This window comes from Oryzias melastigma, linkage group LG7 (genome assembly GCF_002922805.2).
Source record: "Oryzias melastigma strain HK-1 linkage group LG7, ASM292280v2, whole genome shotgun sequence".
Classification (NCBI taxonomy): domain Eukaryota; kingdom Metazoa; phylum Chordata; class Actinopteri; order Beloniformes; family Adrianichthyidae; genus Oryzias; species Oryzias melastigma.
This window is the reverse complement of record NC_050518.1, coordinates 21,481,712-21,498,681: the sequence shown is the minus strand read 5'-3', so window position 1 is coordinate 21,498,681 and position 16,970 is coordinate 21,481,712. Positions and strand designations below refer to the sequence as shown.

General features: G+C 37.7%; 1 protein-coding gene across 2 annotated transcripts in view; it reads left to right on the top strand.

The window, feature by feature from the left end:
- The window catches only part of dnah5 (dynein, axonemal, heavy chain 5), a 55,540-nt gene that overhangs the window by 5,212 nt on the left and 33,358 nt on the right, over positions 1-16,970 (top strand). For both annotated transcript variants that reach the window (XM_024292554.2, XM_024292555.2), the window contains exons 7-37: positions 744-923; positions 1,062-1,175; positions 1,254-1,361; positions 1,618-1,740; positions 1,937-2,152; positions 4,685-4,792; positions 5,128-5,213; positions 5,346-5,553; positions 5,655-5,768; positions 5,861-6,067; positions 7,245-7,325; positions 8,009-8,099; positions 8,287-8,432; positions 8,573-8,750; positions 9,033-9,284; positions 9,484-9,680; positions 9,782-9,863; positions 10,934-11,064; positions 11,167-11,243; positions 11,357-11,481; positions 11,567-11,802; positions 12,194-12,412; positions 13,157-13,219; positions 13,308-13,546; positions 13,733-13,880; positions 13,990-14,082; positions 14,307-14,506; positions 14,654-14,807; positions 16,155-16,318; positions 16,392-16,548; positions 16,711-16,923. In XM_024292554.2, the coding sequence (XP_024148322.1) occupies positions 744-923; positions 1,062-1,175; positions 1,254-1,361; positions 1,618-1,740; positions 1,937-2,152; positions 4,685-4,792; positions 5,128-5,213; positions 5,346-5,553; positions 5,655-5,768; positions 5,861-6,067; positions 7,245-7,325; positions 8,009-8,099; positions 8,287-8,432; positions 8,573-8,750; positions 9,033-9,284; positions 9,484-9,680; positions 9,782-9,863; positions 10,934-11,064; positions 11,167-11,243; positions 11,357-11,481; positions 11,567-11,802; positions 12,194-12,412; positions 13,157-13,219; positions 13,308-13,546; positions 13,733-13,880; positions 13,990-14,082; positions 14,307-14,506; positions 14,654-14,807; positions 16,155-16,318; positions 16,392-16,548; positions 16,711-16,923 (4,710 nt within the window). The remainder of the gene's footprint in view (positions 1-743; positions 924-1,061; positions 1,176-1,253; positions 1,362-1,617; positions 1,741-1,936; positions 2,153-4,684; positions 4,793-5,127; positions 5,214-5,345; positions 5,554-5,654; positions 5,769-5,860; positions 6,068-7,244; positions 7,326-8,008; positions 8,100-8,286; positions 8,433-8,572; positions 8,751-9,032; positions 9,285-9,483; positions 9,681-9,781; positions 9,864-10,933; positions 11,065-11,166; positions 11,244-11,356; positions 11,482-11,566; positions 11,803-12,193; positions 12,413-13,156; positions 13,220-13,307; positions 13,547-13,732; positions 13,881-13,989; positions 14,083-14,306; positions 14,507-14,653; positions 14,808-16,154; positions 16,319-16,391; positions 16,549-16,710; positions 16,924-16,970) is intronic.

Here is a 16,970-nt window from a genome sequence, read left to right as displayed (position 1 = left end):
GAATGTGAGAGCAAGAATGTATGAATGTGAATGGTTCAGAATAAATAATGTCTTGGACGGCCCCTCATACATATCCGCCTCTGCTGAAACTTCTTTTAGCCTCAAACAGACGTTGCAGCCAGACCGCAGTGCCGCGGCCGTCGCTCAGGTCGCGCCGTGAGAACTCAGATTGCCTCATTTTGCGACTGTGCCATTGACTTAACATCGAAACTGTCCGCCTCTGCCGCGCGAATCGCGTTTGGTGTGTATGTAGCATTACGAGAGGATGTGGCAGCGGGACGGCAGCACAGGGGAGGGGGTTGTTCTGGAGGGTGGACGATTTTGGGGCCTTTGGAGATCGTCCTGGTCAATTATCGTGCTGCTGCCTTCCTGCCAGCCGTCTGTCACTGGACTGCCACCGTCCAACCTCTAAATGTGCCCAGGCGGCCACAATGTCCCAAAACTGTCTGGTTACCATAAAAATTGAACGTTTCCACCTCCGCAGCCACCTCGCAACATGTGAAAATGTAATTGCCTCCTGATTACTAATGTCGCCACAGGGCCACCTGCCAAATTTGCTGAAAATTTTACATTTCGGTCACCCATGACCCATGATGCAATGACCTGATACCCTCTACTGTATGATAATGTAAAATATGTGATGTAATATTTTCTTTGAAATTCTTCTGATTTAACAATGTGAATATTTCCCCTCAGAGGGACAGATAAAGGGTTATCACATCTTCTCACACGCTCCTGTCCTCCAGATTCTGTCTGAGAGTAACCAGCTTAGAAAGGTGACTGATGACCTGGGTCCTCGTGCGGAGCTAAACTACTGGAAGAAGCGGATGGCCCGCTTCAGCTATCTCCTGGAGCAGCTAAAAAGCCCTCATGTGAGGACTGTACTGAGGGTGCTCGGATTGGCCAAATCAAAGCTGATGAAGGTCAGAAATGGCTGGCACTCTCCAGTGATGTCTTAACAACTTTATTATTATTTTTTTTTACTATTGGACAGTTTTCTGTTATTGTGGACAAAGTCGCAGTGTTGCTCAGCATGATGTTGTGTGATATGTTTGCTTTAGTCGTGGGCCGAAATAGACAGGAGGATCACAGTTGCTTCAAATGAAGCAAAAGACAACGTCAAGTATGTGTACAGCCTGGAGACCTTTTATGAACCTCTCTACAAATGTGACCCTGTAAGGAAAAGCCTGTTAAAAACAAACAACTGCTTCACTGTTCAAAAAACACAGCTTGATTTTTTTCTCTCCCTCCAGGTGGCAATAGTGAAAGCAGTCCCAAGTTTGATCAATGCCATCCGAACGATTTACAACGTTTCTCGCTACTACAACAACTCAGAAAAAATAACAACACTTTTTGTGCTGGTACAGTAGACCACAAGCGCACAACTGACATAACTCAGCAAAACTGTTTTCTACCCATTATAGAACTGTTTCTTAGCCCACTGTGGATCATGTCAATTCAGCTATGGGCAACTTCTTTTTTTATAAGGGAACAGATTTATTCAAACAGATTTTCCCATTTTTATTGAATGCAACATCATTCTTTATTCTCGATTGCACAATTATTCTCAAATTGTATGTTTTTTTTTTTACTTTACCAATTTTCTTGTTTCTTCAGGTGACAAACCAAATGATCTCGAGTTGCATGGCTTACATTACAAACAATGGTTGTGATTCAATATGGGACCAGCCTCGGCAAGAGATAATTGCAAAAATGAAGGCTGCTATTCACTTAAATCAGGTATTAAACCAATCTATTGATCATGTCAATGTTTTTTCTTTTACAGTTTCTCCTTTGCATAGGGTTTGTTATCAATAGCTGTTTCTTAACTTCTAAATTCATTATTTTCACACAGCATGTGTTACTGGGTTTTGAAATAAAGCTTTGTGTTGAAAGTGTTTAAATCACTGTAAAGATCTGTTTTCATGCTGTTCAGGAGTACAGGCGCTGTTTCCAACAAACCAAGAGGGAGTTAGAGCAGTCTCCCTCAGAGAAGAACTTCGACTTCTGCGAGGCGTACCTTTTCTGGAAGTTTGATGCCTTCCAGAGCCGGATGGAGAAGATTTTGCAGATGTTCAGCATAATTTCCACTTACTCTGTACTGCAGGACTCCGAGATTGAAGGGCTTGAAACCATTGCCACCAGATTCAAAGTAAGTGGATCTTTTGATCACTTTGCTTTTAAAAGCCATTTTAAACATGTATTTCTGCTGCTGTCCACTGACCATTAACTTTTTACAACATAGCTTTTACACGTATCCTCGTATCCACGTATACAATTGAACTGAGTAAAGTTCATTAAAATTGACTTAAAAAAAAGTCTGCGTAAGGTTTTTTTATTTTTTTTATTACATAAAAAATCTAAAATAATATTGAAGTTGGTCTGTATCAAAACATGATATCAAAACGTTCAGCCAGTTCAGGACCTTACTGCTTGCACTTTTGGTATTCATAAACTTGATAATTTTGAAATATTGAGCAAAATGTGCCCCATAGGAAATGAATGAGAAATTGCTCAAATCCTTCAAAAACTTTGAAACTTGTGAACTTCTGCGTACTTTCAGCTAGAGACACCATTCAAACTTTAAAATGTTCAGTAACTACTGATTTTTTAAGGTAATTTGTTGTTTAGCTTTTACTTTAGAAAAATGCTAGCTGTTTTTTTTTTTGGCAAATTTATACTAAATGCTAAAATGTTACCAAAATCTGATATTTTTTTCAAAAATTTTTTTTTTTTGACTAATTTGGTGTTTAGCTAACATATTTAGCAAGCTTCAGTGTGCTAAGCTAGCTATCAGTTTCAGCATTTTCAGCTATTAGCTTTAGCATTTTTAGCTAGCTATAAGTTTCAGCATCTTCAACTTATGGCATTCAGACTAACATTACCCCAGGTAATGCCATAATATCTTGATTCTTCTATGTCTGTAAACGTATGAGCACAACTGTATGGTGTTCCAGCTGCATCATTTTGCCTTAGTATTTTCACAAAACTGAACTTCTGTTAGTGCAGTTCAGGATTGTTGACACAACAGATCAAACTCTGTAAAGTAGATCCTTTTTTATGCAGCCTGGCTCCTGTTGTATGAGTAAATGTTGATAAAAGCTGTTTTCTGTGTTTCTGCTACTTCGGATGTACAGACTGCAGAGATGCAGGAAATATGGGAGGTAATTTGGATGGACAGTCTTCCACTTTTACCTTTGCGTGTTCTTTTTTCTTTCTGTTGTTAATTGCATCATGTAGCAAAAGTTGTGACTATGAACTCTTATCACCATGTTTATAAATCTCATTATTAACAGCTGTGCTGACTTTCTCTAACCCTCCTTCAGAAAAGCCTTGTGTAATGCTTGTTTTATTTTTTCCGTTTGTCATGTACATTTCATCTCTATCTGAAAACACATACTTCCTAACACTGAAATGCCTAATCATGTGTTGACGATACAAATCTGCTGCCAGGGGCAAAAATCTCAGTTTTCAAATACCTAAAAAGATAAATGAGTGTGTTTTGTGTGGCTCCCTAACATTGATTTTTTTCTGCATAATTAACGTCATCAGACATTTTCTAAACAGCACGTGCTCAAAATTTCTAACCAAGCAATTCTACACATAAACAGCAAGATTCCTTTAAACCAGGCCAAAAACTGTGAAAACCAAATAGTTGAAAACAGTTCCAAATGATTATATGTCAACTGAGTACAGATCACTCCAACAGGGTCAAGAGTGTTTGATGAAATCCCTTTTTGTGACAAGGTAATGTGGCTGTGGAGAGGAAAACTCCGAAATGGAAAAAAAGGAGGAAACATCCAACAGAACCAGGCTCATTAAGCAATTTCTATGACCAGTAAAGCTACGGACGTATGATGTTCGTTCAGGAACATGCTAAATGCGTGTCTTTGAATGCAAATTCAATTGTGTTCACATGGACAAGCAGAGACGGACTTTTTCTTCTTTTTCTTATTAGCGCATGTCCTCCACCTGCTGTTGAAAGAGACTTTCTATGAAATGTTGAATTGGAGCTAATCTCACAAGTCTTGCTCCAGGCTTTTTCTTTCACAGCTCTGTATTGATATATGAAAGACTCTGGGAGCAAACCGCAATTATTCATTTCTCCTCCGTGATCAATTTATCAAATGGTTTTCACTTCTGTAAATTAAAATGGACGCCATCCATACGTCACGACCAAATCTGAGTCCCTGATCAGTCAAAGTTTGACCTGGCTTAATTTTCAAAGCGTGTTGTATGAAGAGCCCAAAATGTGCATAAACTGCTTGAAAATGCAAAAGTTTTGAACGTGGAAGCCCCAAAATAAGCATTTAAGTGCGTTTTCATAGACTTCATTGGAGGTGACCCCTTGAACGCACCTTGCAGAGGCAATGTGAACGTAGTTTCTATGATTGGACGGGACCGGAAAAAAGATACTGATGAAAAGGTCTGAACTTAAGACCATTTCCATGAAAAACTGATTTTTTATCTTTGATTCTTACTCAAGTATATTCATCTGTCTTTCCAAAATCTTAAAAATCTAACCCAATTCACCTATAGTGAAATAGTAGACGATTACATTTTCTGTAAAGATTAGCTTGTTACTTATTTAGAGGCTTTCCAAAGAACGATTGATCTTTCCTCTTGTTGTTCTAGACCTAAACAAGTTTAGAAAGTGATTTTTATACATTTGCTTTTTTAACAGCCCATCTTGATGAGCATGAAGAGCAAGTCCTACAGTTTCCTTGACCACAGAGTAACTGACTTTGACACTGACTTTGAGCAATTTTGTAAGAGGACCTCTGAGCTCCACGTAAGTTACTTTTAAGAATAACATAATAGCTCTTATTACATTTACAATGACTTGGCCAGTGGGGCAGTGCCTCTTTGTAAAAGCAACAATTGTGTTCACATCCTGCGTTACAGGAAAAAACATATTTATCGCCAGACTTTTCTGCGCTTTTCTGTTTTTTCTGCAAACTTGCAAGCATTCATTTGAAATCAGTGAAACAACAATCTATAAGTAAAACTGTGCAAAGTGTTTCTAGGGTAATTTTTAATCATATATTGGAATGTTTTCATGTTTGTTCTTAAAGTTTAAGCATTCAAATCAGAAAAATATCAGTATTCATGTTCTTTTACTTTTAGAAACAGCTTGAAAAATTCATGGATGATACCATTGAAAGCATCCAAAACACTGAGAGAGCTTTGGATGTGCTGCATCAGTTTGAAAGGTAACACAGTAATAAAAAAGAGTTTATATTCATCAGAAAAGAAAGAGGTACTCTTTCGTCTTATCCCATAGATTTTGTTTTATTATTCCTGAAAATCTACTTTTTGTGTATTTCGGAATTCATTATAAACAGACTTGGCATCCCAGATCTTCGCACCGACACTAAATATCAGGTCATCCTACTGATGTATGGCCAGGACATTGAATGGGTCTCTGACATGTTTGAAAAGGAGAAGTCAAACCCCCCCGTCCGGAGGGACTGGCCTCCGATGGCAGGTCGCATCATGTGGGCTCGGATGCTGTCCAGGCGAATCTCAGATCCAATGAATTTCTTCCAACAGGTTACCTATAGCATCTGAACAGTTTTAATTCATTAACCCTTCTTTTTATCCACAATAACAACATGTAATATGAATAACAAGCTCTGCCCCCCCCCTCACAGCAACCAGGTGTTCTTTCCACTCAAGAAGCAAAGAAAATAATCAAGAACTTCAACAGGATGACGGAGATTCTGTTGGAGTATGAGAAGCTCCACCATCACAACTGGATGACAAAGGTAAAGAAGATGATGGATTTTGTTTTTTGGTTCACTTGCTCTCATATTTCTGTTTTCATTTCAATGCAATACTTAATGGCACGCTCTTGTAGGTGGAGGATGCCAGACTGGGGTTGGAAGCTACTCTGTTGGTCCGCTTAGGGGAGACAAGAGAGCTGTTTGTGAACTTTGATCAAGAGATCCTGATCCAGATAAGGGAGATAAACTGCATGGCACAGATGGAATTAAAGATCCCTCCATTTGCTGCTGTTTTACTGCAGAAAGAGTATTTCCTCCAGAAGAACTACAGCCAAATGCAGGTACATGTCATACACAAAGTGTTTTGAAGGTGGAGGACCATTTATAATCATTTAAATACACAAAACTTTTAATTTTAAAACAATTATTTAGTAATGTGCCTTGGGAAACCCTGTTGAAGTTTGACATCCCAGTAAAGCAAAAACATTTAGACTGATGTTATTCACATATTTATGCAAAATCAAGCACAACAACGGATGGAACTTCATTTTGCGTGCACATAATACTTAAGTAAAGCTAAGATTCACAATGATGCATTGCCCGCACAAGTTTTAAGTGTGTCCAAAGCTAAATATTGTTGTTCGTCCTACGTATTAACCTAACCGTAACTCTAACTCTAGAACTTCCAGGTCCATGTGGCCAAGAAAACAGCTCAGCTCTGGTGAAACCTATTTAAAAATTACATGCGCTTTGAAACATTTTAGTATGACTTGGAAGCAAAACAAAGGTAGCTAAAGAAGCAATCTTAGGGACCAAGCTAATAAGGTTTAGCCTTTACTGAATCAATTCTGTATTGCTCCATTTGACAATAAACACACAATAAAAAAGACGTTTTGTAGCATTTGTTAAAGTGTGAAATACATTTAGCAAAACTCCTTGAATGTTTGCGTTGTGTAATTGAGATTAACATCTTAACTTAAAGACCCACTCAAATGAAAATTGAGTTTTTAACATGTTCTTGTTGCATTTTTCTCATGATGGAGGACATATATGTAATAATTTAAGATTAAAACTGCATTTCTGAGTACGGTAGTTCTTTATTCAAATTATGATAGATCAGGAGCAGATGAAAAGTCTTTGGTTTGTGACACAGCAACCGGTGATGCTAATGTTAGCTCGGAGCTATGAGGGGCTCTAAGCCAGCAGGAGAGAATGTACAAAGGTTGAAATTAGTGGAGCTAACTTCCTGGCCAACAGTTCATCACACAACCCAGAGGGAAAATTCTGACGAGCTCCTGCAGCTCTGAAGAAACTGTCTTAAAAAATGACACAGGCTTTTTGGTTTTGGCTAAAAAGCTGCAAAATCTATAATTAAAAGACCACTGGAAACAATTTTTACAAAAGAATAAAATGCAGTTGGAGTGGGACTTGAAGAAATCTGAGGGAAATTAAGACTCAAAACATGAAGTCTATAAACATTTGAACCAATTTAAATTTTCTGTGCAATTTGTTTCCCAGTTTATGCTCAGGGAGAACAAAAGAGTTCGAGCCAAGATTCAGCCCGTCTTCCAGCAGCTGGCCATGCTTCATGTTGCTAAGGTAAGATATGTAGCATGTTGTAAAACGTCAAAATAAGTATTATATTTAGCAGATTATAACAAAACGTTCATTGACTTTGGTAAGTATATATTTTTTAATTGTTTGCTTTGTGGAGTGCATATGTAGTTTTCGCCGATGTGCACATTTAGCTTCTTTAGGATGAAATAATCAGAGCAACTAATACAATTTTAGTTTGGATTTAGAAGATATTTGTGTTACAAAGGTGTAGGATATTCCGCAAATGTTACAATTACTTAAGTCAGCCTGAGAGATAGGAGCCAACTCATGAATATGAGAAGAAAAAAGATAAAAGTAACCCAAACAATGACTAGAGTGTGAGTGTCATTTAGACAGGTAAATTTTAGCAGTTCTTAAAATTAATAATTACTGATATTCAGGTTTACTGAGCATTTGTTATGTAGATTCATTTTTTTTCATTAGTAAATTAATACATTTCTGAAGGTATAAATATATTCTCATTATAAAAAGAAGACACTGAAGAAGGTGAAGCAATGACATTTTGATGTTATGTTTCAAACAGAGGTTTGGGGGTTCAAATAAAAGTGAAACATGTTTTTTTTTTTTTTTCTTATGACATTTTAATATATTTTATTTTGCACAATAATTACACCTGCTGCTTTACAAAATTCTCCTTAATAAGTGATTTAACTTTTTTTCTACAGGTAGATGAGGCCATTCAGCCAGGCTTGACCTTTCTCACCTGGACGTCGCTGAACATTGACAAGTATTTAAGGGACACTGAAAAAGCGCTGGGTAAGCATAAGACAAATCAATACATTTTATGCTGAGTTTGAAATTCCAGCAGGTCAGCTTGTGGTTCAATAGAAATGAATGACAACTTGTGGGTTGGGTCCCCTTAGCTCACACTTCTCCTGTGTGAAATGTTCCCTTTCTTTTATGTTTTTTTTCTTGTTTTTTATTTGTTTTTTGACATCCCAAGATGACCTGGAGCAACTGATGAACAGAGTGAACGACCTGGTGGAGTATCGGATCGATGCAATCCTACAGGAGATGAGTCTGTTCGAACTGTGTGTTCTACCTCAGGACAGTCCAGTCACTTGTGAGGAGTTGGTTCACGCCACCAGGGTAAGTAAATAAATACTCAAACCGGATATTTTCATGGAAATATTTCATTCATTTTTCAGCACGTAGATTAACATTTTTTCTCAGTGACATTCTCAAGGCACTGACTAAAACAATGTTTCCTATAACTTTTGAATATACAGGAACTTTGCAAAAAGCAAGCCCAGAACCTTCAAAATAAGAGCGTGCTCGTGGAGAGCGCTGCTAATGAACTGATCCACATGCTGATGGTGTTTGAGGACAGTCCGAAAGAGGAAGAGGAGAAAAATGAGGAAGAAAGCTGCTCTGACAGCAAGGCCACCGACCGCCTGGAGAGTGAAGGTAAACTGCTGTTGTTTCTCCTGTCGGATCAGGATGAGGAGGACACTGGGAAATATAGAAAACTTTAATGAACCTAGACCCCTTAGTATTTACAAATACATACATTCAATATAGATATATTTCACTATTACCTTAGATACTACCTTCACTATGAAGTTTTTTGTTATTTTTCTCACTACTAAGATGCTCAGTTTTGATGAAATGTAAAAACACATCAATAGATACCAAAGAAGAGGTATCCACATAATGCTGTAAGGAGGTCGTATTGTGTCACCTCTACAGGAGAAGACGAGCATCCCGGTGAGGGCCGTCTCCTCTCCAGGAACACTTTGCCCCAGTCGGGTAGCATCGGCCCCTCGTCTTCTTTGCTGAAGAAGAAAAAGAAAATGGATTTAAAAGACGTGATGGAGGAGGAGGCCCAGAAACTGCTCTTCCACTTCAACCACCGGAACCTGGACGCTTTGCTCAAAATGACTCGCAACACTCTGGAGATGCTACGCAAACACTTTTACACTTCTTCTACCAACTTTATAGGTTTGTTTTGTCTGAAACAATCCAAAAAGATGAAAATGACGCTGAGTGATTATAAAGTATTTTTACTGATTTGTCCTGATCACCAATTCCTCATTTTTACAAAAGTAGCACTGTTGAAGGTTTCCTTTGTTCATACAGTCACAGAGTGTAAAACGTGAACATCCCATCATCCTGTGATGCATGAGTTTTCTTTCTATAGGAGAGAACACATCTCCCGGCGGAAACAGAAGCCGTGCTCAGCAGGCAATCTTCAGAGTGGACGTGGTCCTCTCAATACCTGACATTGTGATAAATCCAGCCCTGGAGAGAGTCCAGGAGGCTTTGAACCAGGTTGTAGAGTGTGTGGTCAGTGTCAGCAAGGGAGTAGGCCAGTGGAGCAAAGAGAGGCTCTCTTTGGTGCGTCTGACTGTTGACAAGTAATCTAAAATCAATCATTTTCCTGGTTAAAAAAAAAAAATGTTAACACATCTCTTGTGTTTTTGGATTTTCTTTGACAGGGAAAAATGGATGAAAGGTGCATGATGTCCCTAAAGCAAGACAGTTCTGAGAGTGAAGCAGAGGATGTTGCAAGTCCTGCCGGTAAGAAAAGACACGACAATTCATCTGACATTTGTTTGATACGTGGTGGGATTGATGACCTGTTCAGGGTGTACCCCATTTTTACTCAACAATGGCTAGGATCGACTTCAGCAACCTTGTGACCCTGGAAGTTGGAAGTTGTCACTTAAAGGGCATATACCATGCTTTTCTTAAGTCTTTCAGACTAAACTGTATCCATTTATATGATCATATAGTACATTTGGCACACTAAAGATCAAATTATTTATGAAATATTAAGGATTTTGTTTTTTTTTACTTGGAAGTAGGACGCCTTGATCTCTCTCCGCTTTACGCTCCTTGAAGGACCTATTTCATGACGCCACACAAAATACATTCGAGGGACGCGGTGGTGGGGGGTGGGGGGGTCCTGAAGGAGCAAACACCTGTTAGACCTGGAATTTATTGGAGACAGGACACAGTTGGGAGATACGGTATGTGGATTTAAAATGAAAGGGTTTAGCTGAGCACCGTTAGCTCCGTGAAGAAAGTGTGTTTGTATTGGCCGGGGGTGGGGGTGTTGCACTGCCGGTGCAGACTCTTCCTGGAGGGGGCTGTTCTCAGTCTGTGACATCAGCTCGTGAGAACCCAGTGGATTTGGTGGGCTGCTATTGAGAGCGCAGGTTTTTAGAGGTCAGAAATGCAGGAATGGATCGAAATAGCACTTTGAGGTTGTTTATAGTGATGAATCAACACTATAAAACATTTAAAAGCTCAAAAAGTTGACTTTGCATGATAAAGGTCCTTTAAACATATGTTTGTTGTGAAGTGAACATAGCATGACTCTTTAATTCACAATCATTCATGTCCATGTTGACAGTGACACATTGATAGAAGCAAAGTAGAAGCTCTGAAAGGAACTCATTTAAATACATTTGTAAGAAAACTAATCTAGTAAACATTTGTTTTTCCTTTTGGGACCTTTTATTGTGAACATTTTTTTATCAAAAGTAAAAAAAAACCTCAAGAAAAGTTTTCAAACAAAAATGTTGCGTTTCTGATCACTCTAACATCTGCTGCACTCTCTGTCCTGAAAACCTTGTGCTCCACAGACGGCAGCATCTCCAGCGCCTCTGTCATCCAAGCTGCTCCATTCAGAAACTACTACAAAAATGTCTCAGAAAACAAGGAGGTTGTCAAGCTGGTCTCTATTCTCAATTCCTCCATCACTTCCACTAAAACGGTATTTGTCAAATTATTTCCAAAGGATGTACATAATTCATGTACACTAGCAGTTGTTTGTGTGTAGCTTCATAATATATTTCATCTGTCATAACTCCTACAGGAAGTATCGACCGCTTTAGACCATTTTAGTCAATACCATCACATCTGGAGAACTGACCGGGAGGACTCTTTGCAAAGGTGCGCCAAACTGAAAAAAGAGTGCCAGTATTTCAGTCCTACTTGAAAATATAGTCACACATTTTTTTTTTATATAAACTTAAATTATTATTGATATTACTTTAATCTCACAGGTTCATGCAGACCAATCCACTGCTGTCTAAATTTGAGAGCCAGATTGTGTTCTACCAGGACCTGGAGACAAAAATAAACTCGGAACCAGACCACATAAACGTTGGAGCTTTGGCTTTATTCACAGGTCAGTCTGAGTTCTAAATATTGAAATTCTTTTTTTATGTAAACCGTTTGAGAACACTTTTGTTACTTTATTATTTATTTTAAAGCATCGCTAAAGACGTCGCTGACTGTTGAAACAATGCAGTGGATGAGCGATTATCAGATGTGCTGTAACAAAAAATACCAACAAGAGCTGGAACAGATCTTTGCATTAATTGATGAAGCTGGAAAAAAACTCAATCGACCAATCAAAGATCTGGATGACATTCGCGTTGCCATGGCTGCAGTTAACGAGATCAGAAAAGACCAGATATCAATAGAGTTACAAATTGGACCCATAGAGGTAAGCGCTTGAAACAAGTGTTTTTAAACATGTTCATTTGCTTTTGCAGAATCTTTTTTATTTTGATTTTTCAAAACGTCTGATACTTAAAACATGACATTTTAAACACCTAAATGTGTTAAATTTTGCCAGAAAATTATTACCAGATGTAGAATCATATGGTGCAGAAAATTCAACCCCTTGAGAAACATCTAAGTGAAAAATCCTTTAATTTTTTGAGTTGTGTGTAAACTTTCTGGTTTTACTGTTCAGAAAATTACCTTTAAAATATGTATAAAGTCTTCTTCTAAAGTTTTATTTCTCTTAATGCTTTCATTTAAATATTATTTGAGAACGGTTGATATAAATATAATCATATGAAACTGAAGATTTGCTCTTTTCCCCGACACAGGAGTCGTATGCCATGCTCTATAAATATAAGTTTCCAGTCCAGAAGGAAGAGGGGGAAAGGGTGGAAACTCTCCGCTTATACTGGGATAAGCTCATATTCCGGTCCACAGAGGTTCAAAGTGAGCTGGAATCTTTGCAACCGAAATTCAAAAAGGAACTAGAGACCAACATGATGGTCTTTAAGGAAGAATGTCAGAACTTTTACCAGGACTATGACAAGGTAAGAATACAATCAGCAATCATCACATTCTGTAGTTTATAACACGACTTTTAATCGATATCCTTGATATGAGGCTGTTTGTAACGAGTAAAGTACAACTAGCTAACTAGTTCAAAAATGTGCACCAGCTTACTAGTAGCCACTATTTGTGCTTACCAATTAACCAGTGACAATCTAAAAAGGTCACTAATTAAATATTTGCAAGCAAATGTTCAACAGGTTCACTTGTAAGGATCCTTTAAAGATAACTAGTAAACGAGTGGGACCAAAGTTTCTTACTAGTTTTCTAGTGGCATGAAAAATGTTAACTGGTTGACTAGTGACACATATGTTAGTCTTACAAGTTAATTTGTGAGAGAGAAAAATCTCCTAGTTAACTAGTGCATTTTTCTTTCTCACTAGTTAAGTAGTAATACTTACATATATCTCACTGGTAAACTAGTTTACATTTTACATGTCACTATTAAACAATTTCAAGATTTTTGTCACACTAGTTTACTTGTGAGCTTTACTAGTGAGCTTGATGAAAATGTGCATGCAACTAGTTAACTAGTGGCTTTTTTAGATTGTCGCTAGTTAACTAACAAGCACAAATAGTGCCCACTAGTTAACTGGTTTTACTTTTGGCATTACTAGTTAGGCTTAAAACAGCTTGATATGAAGGATATGGATCAATGATCTAAAGGTTTGCCGTATACCACAGTTGTTCACATTCTAACACTCTTTCCTCCCTCTTTTCTACAGCATGGGCCGATGGGGGCGGGGCTTGCTCCTCAGGATGTCAGTGACAGACTCATCATGTTTCAGGTTGGCTGGTGTTCCTAAATGAACTGAACCTAAAATTGTTTCGTCAAGAGCATCATAAACATTTCTTTTGCTTCGTTTTGGCTCTCAGAATCAGTTTGATAATTTGTTCCGGAAGTACACCACATACTGTGACGGAGCAAAGCTGTTTGGAATCACTGTTACCCAGCACCCTCAGCTGATGAAGATTCGAACAGAGCTGACTCTTCTCCAAAAGTTGTATGGCCTTTACAACAACGTCATCGAAACAGTCAATGGTTACAATGACATCCTTTGGACCAACATCAACATCGAGAAGATCAACAACGAGCTGCTGGACTTTCAGACAAGGTTGGAATTCATGAATAATTTTGTTAAACATGTTGAGAAAAATAGAAACAAGAAAGGTGCAAAGAAACAGAAAACCGTTAAGAAGGAAACTATTTTAAAAATCAGTTGCTCTGGGATGAGTACAAGTAAAAATGTGTTTAAAAATGATAGTTCTAATCTTGTTAACTTGTGCTTTTTGACCTAAAGATGCCGCAAACTGCCTCAGGCTCTGAAGGAGTGGCAGGCCTTCATGGACCTAAAGAGAACCATTGATGAATTCAGTGAGTGCTGCCCCCTGCTGGAGCTCATGACAAACAAAGCTTTGATGGCACGTCACTGGAAGAGAATCACAGAGGTCGGCATACGCATCATCTGTTGACAGCTTTAGAATCTCTCAGTTAAAAGTCAAGTTTTCCTCATAGAATTAGACATTTTTTAGGACTATGATTCCTTTTTGTGAACAGGTAACTGGACAAAACTTGGATGTGGAAAGTGAAAATTTTAAGTTGCGGAACATCATGGAGGCTGATCCACTTAAGTATAAAGAAGAGATTGAGGTAAGCATAGGGTCCAAGACCAAAACTAACTTAACAAATCAAACTTTTTATGAATCAAACAAATTCATTCAATAGCAGTACGTTTACAAGAATTATATAGTCTCTTTTAAGAAAACAACAAAACAATAAACTCATATTTAGTATATTTGGGAGGTTTGCAAATTCTAAATGCCTCACGTTATTTTTTGTCTTTCGTTTACAATTTGGGATCTTCTTTTTTGCAGGACATCTGCATCAGTGCAGTCAAAGAGCGAGATATTGAGCAGAAGCTGAAGGAGGTGATCACTGAATGGGACAACAGGACGTTCACATTTGCTGGTTTCAAGAACCGTGGAGAGCTGCTGCTGAGAGGGGACAGCACAGCCGAGCTCATCGCCAGTCTGGAGGACAGCCTAATGGTTCTGGGGTCGCTCATGAGCAACAGGTCGATTTGAGATTTTAGGTGTCAAGAACGTGCTAAAACAGTGGAGTTGAAACAGAAGAAATAGGAGGGACAATATGAAAAGCCATGTAAAGCTGAAAAGCAAAGTCCTGAGTCTCATATCTAACATGCTATTTTAATGTCTTTTAGGTACAATACTCCATTCAAAGCCCAAATTCAGAAGTGGGTTCAGTATCTGTCTAACACCTCTGATATCATCGAACATTGGATGAGTGTCCAGAACCTCTGGATTTATCTGGAGGCTGTTTTTGTGGGTGGAGACATTGCCAAAAAGTTACCTAAGGTAAATGACTTTAAATTAGTTTCATTTCACCTGAAAAACTGGTGGTTAAGACACTCACCTTAGTTAGTTGTATTCGAGCAAATCCTAAAGTTTGCAGTGTTAATATAAATATGTTCTGCTTGAATGTGTTTCTTGTTCATAGTACAATAATTTGTGGTTTAATTGGGTGATTTTTATTCTATTTATGACTCTTATTATTAGAAGAATTACAACATTATATCTAAGGGGTCTGTGCTCTTCTGAGTAATTTCATTATATTTTTATGCTTCTTTTGTTCTTTTAGTGCTTTTCATAATGGAGTATCTTAAAAAAGAAGCAATGAGACTTTTGAATAGTGCTTGTGTTTCAAATCTGAATAATTCTCTTAACTATTGTATTCTCAAATGCCTTCTTTATTTCCATTTTTCATTTCTTTTATACTTTCTTTTGTTTTTATAGTTTTTTGTTGTCTTGCCAACACTACAAAAATATATATATTTTTTATTTTAGTTCATGCATAATTAAGCATTAATAATTATGAAATAATCTGCTAACGTTACTATGTGCTTACCTAAGGCACTATTATAAGTCTCCATGTGCAATTGCTTAACATAATGTATCAACAACATGTTAGCTAATATATATATATATCTGAAGTAATATCAATAGTGTCTTTGATCTCTGCCTTGCTATACTGTTCAAATCATTGGATTTTTGGGGTTTGCTAGTGTAAACAAATACATGTTTCTTGTTTTGTCTTCCTAATTTTTAATTAGAAGGAGTGTCTGGAATCAGTAAAAACACAATTTATTTCTTGGGTAGCTGTTTCTTAAAGTGTCAGGTTCATCCAACATTTGAGGTTTAGTTCAACTATTTTTCAAAAAGGTGGTGTAGTCGAGCAAATATAGCTTTGACAGGCTGGTAGAGATGTAAATAATATCTAGTGTTGCCTACAGGAAGTGAAATGAGAGTTGACTCAGCTGTAGAATTCCATACATGCTCTTACATCTCAGAAAGTTTGATTTATTCTAGTTCATTGTAGTTATTAAATTTAGTAAATGAACTTTTTTTGTTAAACTTTTCCTACAAAAATGTAAGAAGTTCTGTCAAGAGTATATATTTACTCTGCGTCTTTTTTGGTTAATTTGCTATTTTATTTATTTTATTTAGTTGACAGATTCCATGTACGTTTCATCTTGCTATTTTCAATGGATGGACGCTCTCTTTCTACCTCTTAGCTAGTTTTACTTGCAAAATACTTTTGTAATCCACCTGAATTAAAACGTACAATTTTCATTTTACTTTAAAATGTATGAAAAGTTGAAATTATTCTAATGGTGTTAAACTGAATATATTTACTTTCATCAGGAAGCAAAACTCTTTTCAAGCATCGATAAATCGTGGATGAAGATCATGATGCGAGCTCATGAAATGCCGAACGTGGTGCAGTCCTGTGTGGGAAATGTGAATTTGGGACAGTTGCTTTCTCACCTGTTGGATCAGCTGGATAGCTGCCAGAAGTCTCTTACTGGGTACGCACAAAGAACTACAAATGTCATCTATATATAGAATACTAAAAAGGATTTTTTTTGTTCTTTTAAACAGCTATTTAGAGAAGAAGCGTCTGCTCTTTCCTCGTTTTTTCTTTGTCTCTGACCCCGCCCTGCTGGAGATCCTGGGCCAGGCCTCTGACTCCCACACCATCCAGGCCCACCTTCTCAATGTCTTTGACAACATCAAATCTGTCCAATTTCATGAAAAGGTGATTTATTTTTCATTCATCACAAAAAAGAAGTTATCTTTGCATTCAAATTCTAAAATTTAAGATGATACAGGTCACTGTAAATGAATCATACTAATAGGTATAAACATAACTGTATAGAATAGTCAAGCCGTTATAGCAAAGATATTTCCCTCGTCTTAGATATATGACCGCATTCTGGCGGTGTCATCGCGGGAGAAGGAGACGATGGAGCTGGACCGTCCAGTCACAGCAGAGGGAAATGTGGAGGTGTGGCTGAATGCTCTCCTGAAGGAATCCCAGAGGTCTTTGCACCTCGTGATCCGACAGGCCGCTCTTGCCATCCAGAACGATGGTTTCGAACTCATTGACTTTCTCAACTCTTTCTCTGCTCAAGTAAGGAGATTTTTCAAATGAGACCAGGTCAAGTTGCTACATCGATA